Source organism: Lycium barbarum, chromosome 5, assembly GCF_019175385.1.
Source record: "Lycium barbarum isolate Lr01 chromosome 5, ASM1917538v2, whole genome shotgun sequence".
NCBI lineage: Eukaryota > Viridiplantae > Streptophyta > Magnoliopsida > Solanales > Solanaceae > Lycium > Lycium barbarum.
Genome location: NC_083341.1, coordinates 142028670 through 142039873, shown reverse-complemented (window position 1 = coordinate 142039873; position 11204 = coordinate 142028670). Strand labels below are relative to the sequence as shown.

At 32.1% G+C, this 11204-nt stretch overlaps 1 protein-coding gene across 1 annotated transcript; it reads left to right on the top strand.

Annotated features, from left to right (window-relative positions):
• The first annotated feature begins 8378 nt into the window (after positions 1-8378).
• Positions 8379-10139, top strand: LOC132641994 (nodulin-related protein 2-like). The gene is made up of 2 exons (XM_060359185.1): positions 8379-8648; positions 9380-10139. Exons 1-2 carry the CDS (start codon positions 8463-8465, stop codon positions 9686-9688), a joined length of 495 nt encoding a protein of 164 aa, XP_060215168.1. The 5' UTR covers positions 8379-8462; the 3' UTR covers positions 9689-10139.
• The last annotated feature ends 1065 nt before the right edge of the window (positions 10140-11204 follow it).

The following is an 11204-nucleotide window of genomic DNA, read 5'->3' as shown; positions in this document are numbered from 1 at the left end:
ACCTTCGAAGTAGTACTCTTCACCCTCATATTGACCATTGTCATAAGTCACATCATCTCCTTCATAGCTTCCTTCACTATCATAGTCATACCCTGCATTGCTAGAGGCATAACTCTCCAAATCATCACCACAGTATTCCGAAGCTATGGATGACATCCTTCTATCTCCTTTCCTTATGACTTCCCTTCTTGTACCTACAAAACGAGCAAACAAGATTAGTAGTAAAGTTCCTCACGTCACTCGTATTTTCACTCAAGCTTACCACTCAACCTAAAGCTTCTACCAAAGTTGGTCAAGAACCCCTTATCCAAATCAATTCACAAGGTTGCTACTCTTTGTGGAAGAGTAGATTCTTGTTAATTGAAAGATGGACGACTCAATTAAACTAAAGGACTTGAGCCAAAGAAGTTTCAACAAGGTTACAGTGAGAAAAGCTTGAAAAAGAAATGGGACTAAAAAAACTAATCAACAACTAAGTAAGGTCAATCACTTGTAGATCAAGGAAGGATGAACAAATACCTAACGAAACTTAGAACTGAAAACGAAGTGAAATCGGGTTGAAGAACAAACTTGCAATGCAATTTCGGATAAATATACCCACATCTAGGGGTCGTGGCTTTGCATATGGGTTTCTAATGGTATGTAATATGACCCTGCAAAGGGACATTGGGGGCCCACAACAGGAAGCATAAAGCATTTGCGGAGTGCACTTTATGGTTCGTATTTTGTGACATAAATCAACAACAGTAGACAAGTTTTTAGGGTCAAGATTGACAAACCGTCTTTGATCTACAGTCCGTAAAATGGAACCGTACAAGCAGAAACATAAAATGCATTTGACGAGTGCATTTTACGGACCGTACAACCGTAACAGTGAGCTCAAATTTTGGAACCAATTCAAGCCTCAATTTACGGTCCGTAAATTGCCTCTGTAAAAATCCTTCAGTGATGACATATTGTATTTCGTACCTCGATCTTTGGGCTGGATTTTTCTGAATATTACTTGTATTTGCGGTACTTGAGTCCACTATATCATATGTTTTGCTAAATTTGGCCCAACAAACACTTTTTCACTTTTTATACTTGAAATTTTGGATCAAAAGGCTTCTTTGGGAATCTTCTTTCTTATGAATTTATGAAGATGTTTAAGAACACTAAGAACACACAAAATTCAATGTACTCCAATTTCAACTTGGATTGGCTTCAAATTTCAGATCTAACCTCCTCTCAACTAGGAGAACAAAGCCCACTCCAAATTGAACTCGATTAACCCACTTTGTGTTCTTCAAGGTTTGAAGGTCCTTCAATGGTGATTTCTTCAAAACACCTCCAAACACTCTCAGATTCGAAATCTAGCTAGATTTGATATCAAAAAACTCAAATCTAACCTCAAATCCACACAAAACACAACACAACAACAATTTTTTAGAATTTCAAAAATTTCAGTTTTTTTTTTTTCAAATATGAAGAACCTAGGATTGAGGATTGTAAAAACAACACTTTAGCCTAAGCTCTGATACCAAATGATAAAGAGCGATTTGGGGGAAAGACCAAATCAATACCTAAAATACGGAATTAAAAGATAACAAGAAATTGGGATGAGAATTGAAGAAAAGGGGATGAGAAAAGATGAATAAAAGCTAGACCCTAATGATAATAAATCTATGGACAAACGTAGATATATCAAACCTAGACCCTTCCAATTGGATTCAGTCAAGAGAACCTATACTACTTGAAATCAAGGCAAGAGAAATTCAGTTGAATCCACAAATGAACAACTCTTCATGAAATCAACGGAAATGAGGTTAATAAGCCAACAATGGAATCCACCATTGTTTATCACTAAAACTATAGCTACCTAGCTAAATAAACTATTACTCAACAAGAGTATTCATCTTCTCATAATGCATAAGCTAAGCAAGAAATGAAAGACTAAGTGTTTTATTTATACTAAAAGCTCTTACAACAAAGGCCCTAAAGTTGCTCTTTGCAAAAATAACCCAACATGATATCTTCATCTTCCAAACACTAATTGTCTTGCAATTGTAGCCCAAATTACATCCATAGCCTTGAATTTGGGATCTTGGCCATGATTTGCATCTTATAGCCACAATTTGCACTTTTAGTCCTTTGCGCTTTTAGCCACTTGGTGTAGAAGCCTTCACAATCTCTTCCCATGCTATCATCCAAACGTCCCACGTCTTTCTAAGCATCCTTGTGCCATTTGTGCCATTTAGGATCATATCAGTCTCCCTGCTAACAAAATGAACATGTATTGTGAAGAATGAAATTTGAATGCCTGAGGAACTATGTAGTTTGAAGTCCCAAATATCAACACCACCGACAAAGGCCCAAAATCGATTGCTGCGAAAATGACTAGAATTCATGTCCCTGCTTTATATTACTATAGACTAGCTATAAATTTTAATACCTGAGGAACTATGTGGTCTATAAGAAGGTTACCGTTTAACGCATGTAATGAGTCACTGTTATTAATTCTAACATTAATCAACCGTTACCTAATATTCTTAATATGCCATTGTAAGTCTTAATTGCCTTCACAAGTCTTTCATTAAAAGATGTGACTTTTGACATTCTTTTTCAGCCTAGTATATAAGATTTAATCAAGGTTTAAAGATTATAATAAAGATAGGAAACTCAAGAGACTCAAGACATTATTGTGTAGATTTTAGTATTATTTAAAGCTTATAATGAAGGATTTATAATTGAAAATTAATGGGAAATTTATACTGCGACATTTTTAGGAAGAAAAAGAGCTAAAAAAAAGAGAAAAAAGATAAATGGTATTCTAAATCATAGAGAGATACCACATCACCTTATTTATGCCTAACTTTATATTAAATGTACATTAATACCCTTTATTACCATTCATTGTCATAGCATTAATATTGGTAGTAAAGAGGGCACGATTCATGGAACTTGACCCCATAGCTCAGTATAAATAGAACTTCTTATTTCATTGTAAGGGACATCTAAAATCTAATAAAAAACAAATACTCTTAAATTAATTTTTTTATTCTTGGTCTTGATTGCTCTTGAGAAGGCTTTGATGTATAGCTTGCCCGGATACTCTAGCTCATCATTTCGTCAAGGCTCAGACAATTACCTTAAATTACTTTAACTTTTTTTTATAATTATTTTGCTTAATTTTACATATTATCTCATAATTTTAATTGTATTGATTCACGTGTCCTTGACCACGTATATAAATTTAACTGTACCAATTACTGGTGAACAAAAGTAAAAAAGATCACTAGGTTCATTTCTAAATGGAAGCCGTAAATATTTAATTTCCTAGCATGATATACATGATGATAATTTAAAATAGCGGTGAATTTTTTTAGCATCGTCATGGTATATTCTACCGACAGAAATTAAATTGTTTTTTAATTCTCCTTCAGCCCTTTTGTCATCTCGATTCTCGAGTACTTTGTCACCATCATCACATTTAGTTTTTTTGTTTCTTTTAATTTTTCTGTCGTGCCGTGTGATCACTACATTATACATTAGACTGTGGTGATGATTAAAAAAAAAAGTAGTTTACGTAATTTGAGAAATTTTAAGGCCTTCAAGCTTCAATCGTTGCTTGGTTGTTTAGTTTACAATGGACGGAAAACGATAGATTCTTGTGAGTAGGTGATAACAATCAAAATGCATTAAGGCCATCTCCAACCCACCCCTAATTTTACCTTCAAACTCCATTTTGTAGTCAAAAATGGAGGAATTTTTCTCCAACCCTGTTTAACTTTAAAACGGAGAACAATTAAATTTATGCGTGACGCCAAAGATATGTGGCTAAATTCAATTCAAGATTAAATTGTGAGATAAGCCAATAAATGAACAGAGAAGCAGATCTGACCAACTATTAAGTACATCTGGCCTCGGGTATAGAAACCGAGGTCAATACCTTCTGTTAAGAACTTACACGAAGTATAATGAAAATGAACTTAAGAACAGATGGGAATGGTTTTAAAAAGATTCTTATGATTGTTGATGTGAACTCTTTCTGTCCTTGCCGTTACCAACCTCCTTAATGGATGAGAACCTCCTCTTTATATAGTAGAGGAGTTTCAACCCTAGTACAATTCTAAATAAAGAAAATAAATCTGGTGATAGATGTTTTACCGAGATCGACGCCGAATAATCCGGTTGAGGGCGGATATTTCGGTCTTCTCCTTATGACAGTCAACTGTCCTTCTTTTATCGTCTCATCCCGGCCCGAACTCGAAGATGCGTTCCCGGTAAGAGGGTCGTATCGCGACCGAGCATAACCATGACAACGGGAAACCAAGCGTGCCCGTCTCCTCGGTTTTACCCGTATACAAACCCAGCTGCAAATTTGCCTCCATTTTGGAGGGTGAATAGTTTCACTCCAAATTTGTTTGGAGGGACACTATTCATCCACTCCATCACTATTCCCTATTATTTTTTTATTATTATTTAACCCTTTTAATTTATCATATTATATATACTTAATTATGTTTATGTAATATCTTTATAATATTAATTTTACATCTTAATTTTGGCGTTTTGATAAATTAATTTTCGTGCATATATTATTTTTATGTAAAATTGAAAGTTAATTTTATTATAAGTTATAATTGTATAAAATATATATAACCATCACAAAAATGAAAGGTGCAAATATAAAATATAAGATGTTGCTAAAATTGAAAATTGAAAATTGAAAATACATTAATTGGGCACCTAAAGGTATTGCTCCTCTCGCCCATTATGTTATTCAAGGAAAAGAATATGATGTGGGTTATTATTTAGCTGACGGTATATATCCAAAATGGTCTAGCCTTGTGCAAACTATTCGTGAGCCACGTTCGCCAAAGAATAAATATTTCGCGATGAAACAAGAATCATGTCGAAAAGATGTTGAACGTGCATTCGGAGTTTTGCAAGCTCGTTTTGCAATTATTGCAGGACCGTCACGTTTTTGGAGAAAAGAAGTGCTACATGATATAATAACTACATGTATTATACTGCACAACATGATAATCGAGGATGAGTGTGATCTTAATGCACCAATTCAAGATGCTTGGGAAGGTCCAACTCCAACAGTAGAAATGGTAGTAAATGAAAATCACCGATTTGAACAATTTTTAGGTCGACACAAAAAAATTAAGGACAAAGATGCTCATTTTGCACTTCTTAATGCATTAATAGATCATTTATGGGAGCATACTAGAGGTGGAAGTTGAATATTTAAGCAGTATTTAAACTAAATTTTACCATAATGTAATATGTATTGAATTATCTTGTATCTCAATGATTTCACTTTTATTTGAATTATCTGTTAATATGTGTAATCTATAATATTTGCTTACAAATTATATTATTTAAAAATTTATGGTATAAAATAATTTTATTTTTAAATGGTTATATAAGAAAGAAATATGAATTACATGGGATGAATATGTAAAAAAGAAAAAAAAAAGATAGGATTTGTTTAATGGAAATAAGAAAATAAAATTTAAATAAATGATAGTAATAGAATATAGAAGAGAGAGAAAATATAAAAAGGAATATTCTTTTTTGAAGTAAAAAATAAAGTAATGGTTGGAGTTAGTTTACTCCATTTTGGTAAAGATTTGAGGTGAAGGGTTGGAGATGGCCTAATAAGGAATGGTAACAAAATAACTAAGAACAAAATATAGGATTAATAGATAACATAATAAATTAGATCGAGAAGAACATAAATGAGAGAAAGAAGAGATAATATAATGATAAATTATTATTAATTAATCCAAGTAAAAAAAAAAAGAGATTAAACTCGTACATGAAATCATACAAGGGTTGAATCTAAAGAAGTTCAATTAGGAAAATACAAGCAATATTCCCCACCAATCATACAAAAGAGTATAATCCTTCAATTATCCTAAATTTAGCTAAGGAAAATAACTCCAAGTATTACTCCCTTCATTTCAATTTGTTTGTCTTACTTTTCTTTTTAGTCTGTTTAAAAAAGAATGTTTCTTTCCTTATTTGTCACAACATCACACATAGCATATTAAGACAACAAAATTAAAATGCATTTTTGGTACATTATGCATATCTCTAGTTTAAGACGACGTGATTTAGAAATTTTTTTTACCTTCTTAAATTTTGTGCCCAGTTAAAATAAGATAAAAAAAAATTAAAACCGAGTGAGTATAATTTAAATGGCTAGCGTTAGGTTGTGGAAAAAAAATTGTGGTGGTCGAAGTAGAGGCGGAGCTAAAATTTAATTTTTATGGATTCAATGTTTAAGTTTTTTAACATTCAACCCATTATATATTTAAATTATGGGTTAATATTTATTATTTGTTGCAATAGTAGTTGATTTTACACATAAGTTCACGCTACGCGTCAAAATAACTGGTGACATCAATGATCCGCCCCTCCCCGCCCCTTTCCGACCCCAATATGAGACTTTCCGTATAAATTCAGATTTAATTGAATTTCAATGCAAATACTGAACACCTACCGGAATTCAAAACACATCAGTGGTGGGGTTTTCAATGGCTTGAACTGTGGTGGATAGATAATTAAATAGCTTTCAATGAATATTAAATTCAAAAGGACTTATTCAAAGCCTTTGTTTGATAAAAGCAATTGAATTATTTGAGTCGCGTATAATGTGTGTGGCTGTGGCCGACAGTCTTTATTTTCTTCCCAAATCATATCCTCTTTTGATTTGGATCTGTCACATTATGGGCCCCTACAGAACAGTGGGGGCCTGGCCCAAGCCTCCATGAGGCACGTTCATAGCCATAAAGCCCAAGAAAAAAATCTTCACTATAAATTTATTAATTAAATATTTATTAATTTAATATAACATTCGATGGGGGTAAATATTTACTTATAAGTTCATTAACAAGATATAAAAGAAAACAAAGTATCTGGCTTTATTGTTTAAAGCATTCAAGTGACATCTACATATGTAGATGCAATCTTTTAGTTATTTTAATTGTTTAAGCAGATGTCTCGTATCTTTTGAAAATTATCAGAAGTGTCTTAATTCCTCATCTTGGTGTATAATTTTACGAATGTTTACCTAATAATACAATATCTTACAGTTAAGTTTTTTGAAAATAGACTAAACATAGGTGTGGCTGTGCGAGGTTGAAACTTCAATGGAAAAAATAACACTTAGAAAGAATAAATGGAGCTTTACTGTTTCGTTACTAGTGACATTTTGTCATGTTCGAATTTTTGTATAACCATGACTAATCTAACAATGGATGATTTGACAAAATGTTACTATGAGCCCGTTTGGATTGGCTTATAAGTTGCTTATAAGTTGTTTTCAGTTTTTTTGAGTGTTTGGCTGGCCAGCTTAAAGTCATTTTGTGATTAAAATAAGCTCAAAAAAATAATTAGACCAATTTGACTTAACTTATCTAAAGCAGCTTATAAGCCAAAAAAATAAAATAAGTTAGACTACCCCAACTTATTTTTTTTAGCTTATAAGCTGCAAACAGCTTATAGGCATAAACCCATCCAAACAGGCTCTATGACTTAAAATTTTATCCTTATTTCACTACAAGACTACCACAAAAATACGACTCAAGCTCAGCTATTTATGTCTTTTATTATTTTACGTACTCTTCCTGTCCCAATTTATGTGATATTTTTTATTTTTTCATGAGTCAATTTGACTAAACATTAAAACTAAATTGGAATAGATTAAATTAATATTTTAAAATTAAAATTTATAGCCATTTTTCTCATGTCAATTTGATAAAAAAAAATACATTTTAAAATATTAATCAAGGTTCATGCAATTTGAATACGGAAAAGCGAAAAGTATAATACGGGATAAATCGACAAATTTTGAAATCATTTAGAACAAGAAGTGAAACTTACACGTAACTAATTTCAGGGACGAAAATGGAATTTTCCGTTTTGCTCTCTCTAAGCCTTGAAACGAATAGGGAAACCTCTCATCATTTATTGGTCGGTGTATCAATAATGAAACTTATCTAAGGGCCCGTTTGGCCATGAAATTTTTCAATTTTTCTCGAAAAACGTTTTCACATTATTTAAAAATTAATATTTGGTCATAAAAAATTTCAAATAAAATTTATTTGAAATTTAAAAAACATCAAAATACTTATTTTTACTTTCAATACATTCAAACAGTTGAATATCATTTGTAAAAATTATAATCAAACACAACTCTAACTTCAAAATATCAAACGAACATAAAAAAAAAATAAGTAAAAATTTACTTTTTTTTCACTATCCAAATGAACATGAAAAAATAAGTAAAAATTTATTTATTTTTCAAAAACACATTTTCCTTCCTACCGAACACACCCTAAATGTTACTAGTACCTCTATATATACCTACACACACAATATCAATCTCCTCACTATTCAAAGCAACTCTCCAACACATAAACACACAATTAATTCTTCTTCTTTTTTTTCACAAGAAAAAAAAAATCATGAATTTTCTCTCATCTTTGTCTGGCCAATCCACCGACGAGCCCAAAAAAACAACCGACGACCCCAAAAAAACCACCGGGGAAGAATCAGGTTCCACAGCTGAGCTTTTTGCCAGTGCAAAAGTGTTAGCAGAAGCTGCTCAAAGCCACGTCAACAAAGATGGAACCAAAGTCGATAACAAAAAGGTTAGTTTTTTTAAAATATCCTAGTTCTTTAGAAGATGTAATTTATCTCTCAATTTTTTTTTTATTAAGTATAGCCAGGCTTATTAAGTGTAGGAGGGTTTTTAATACTCAACATAAAACAAAACGAAAAATCTGTATAATTTAGAATTCGTTCAGGGCGGAGCGAGCAAAGGCCGAAGGTTCAACTGAATTCATCGATGATAAATTACACTGTATATATACTGAGCAAAGGCTGAGGGGTTCATATGAATCCATCAATGATAAATTACACTGCACATATATAAGCATAAAATTATTTTTTTATGTTTATACATAGTAAAAGTTGAACCCTTTATATTTGTTCACGTATTTATTTCTTTATATTTTTTAAACTCTTATTAAAAATTTTGATTTTGCCGCTGGACCTTTGGTCATGAGAATTATTTACTTTTTTTTTCAGACACTTTATTTGAAAATTATAGTTTGGCCATGAAACTTTCAGATTAAATTATTGTTTTAATTTTTTTTATCCTTTCAAAAACTATAACCAAAAGTCCAAAACACAAATCCAACTTCAAAAGTTTTAAATAAAGTGAAAAATATTCGACTGCTGTAGCTAAACGCTGGTTAAAATTCAGAAAATCTAAAATATCTCAACTAAGTGTTTATAAATTTAGACAAACACTCCTCTTAAAACTAAATTACTTTTGATTATGATAAATCAGCCGTAACAGAAACCAATTTTTCAACAGGTAGCTGAAGCTGCTGCTGATATCCTGGATGCTGGACAGAAATATGGAAAATTAGATGAAACTCAAGGAGTTGGGCAGTACATTGAAAAAGCCGAAACTTACCTCCACAAGTACGGTTCTGGCACCGGCACCGCCACAGAAAAGCCTCCAACCGCCGCACCGGAAGAAACAAAAGCTCCGGCAGCAGCAGCGGAAGCAGCACCGGCGCCTACTACGGCACCGGTTACTGAAGGAGAGCATGAAGAGGAAAAAAAGAGTGGAGGATCGGATTATCTTAAGATGGCTGGTGACTTCTTAGGCAAGAAGTGAGTTTAATTAGTTAGCTTTTAATTAAGAGATAATTAATGGTAAAAACATAACTGAAATTATTGCTTTTTTTCTCGAGTTTTACTTTTCAATTATCGGTTGTTTCCTTTTGAACTGTCACAATCTATGTATTAAAAGACACGTGGTTGATTAGATGATGATAGATAGAAACTATCGAGGCGTGTTTTAGTACAATCGTGATAGTTCGGTAGAGAAAAGAAACAGCCGATTATTGGGGTGTAAAATTCGCAAAAAAATGATAGTTCAGATATGTTTTTTACCTCTTTAATTAATTGTGGCCTGTGTTTTTAAGTTATGGCTGTTGTGTTCTAGGTTTCTTTTCGTTTCACTTTCTTATGGAATATGTATGTAAGTTGTGTATGTATGTATTTCAGTGTGATTTTTAGAGTGTAATTTGTGCTGTGTGGATTAATTTATGGTCTTCTTCCCTTTAGAGTGTGCAATACTGTAAGGTGAACTGGTACTTTTTAGTTCCTTTTCAATGATCCCTACGAAATATAATATAACAAATTGCCTTTGTGTTATTTCAAAATCGTCCAGGTATATAATTTCCTCCGATATTACTAGTACAGCAGTAGTCCTCCTTTTTCATTATGCGAGCATGTTATAATTGGAGGAGTCAAATAATTTCCTTTGATTATAATTTTCTCAAATTATTTTTAAATATGATTTTTGTTGTGTTGATTGGTTCTTCTTATGTAATTTTTAAATAACAAATTTTATTTTATACAATTTAAAAAACTTATAGCGAATTTACAGACTACAGTAAGTATTTTGATCTTTGTTCTCCGCAAATAAATCAGGACATAAATTTTGGAGATCACCGAATTATCGGGTTTTTGGGTGTTTACACGACCCTTTCGGAGGTGATCGATATAAAAAATGTAAAAGTAATAAATAAAATATAGAAAATATGAAGGTCGGTAAGAAAATACTCCATAAAATATAATTTCTTCTGTAGGGTCAACTTTTTTTAGTTTTAAACTTATTAAACTTCTAAATAGCTAGAATATCATCTCCTCTTGCGACATTCAAATATGCGGATAGGCAGTGATGTTATACAGTTTACCTTGATAAGAAGTTTATAAAATGACCCCACCTGATTATATATCATATGCATAATTAATTGTAGTCACTATAGTCATCATGAGAAAAGAATATTAAAGTTGAATTCCTTGACTACATACACTTGAAAACTGCATTATTATCAAATATGTATTAAGTATGACTAACAAGTTCATTGGCATTCGTAACACGACTTCCAATGACGGATCCCCATTTTCAGCTAATCAGCTTATGGAAATTATTAAGACATCTTACAAATTTATCCATTATCTATATCTTGAAAAAAACAGTTCAGGGTATAAAGCATTCCGTTTTAGCAGATTTAGAAAATTATCCCATTCAATGGTATGATCCTTTATTTTTTTCATGAAAAAAGATAGCCGGTGTACAAAACATTTCACGCTAATAGGATCTAATGAAAGGGTGTATCTCA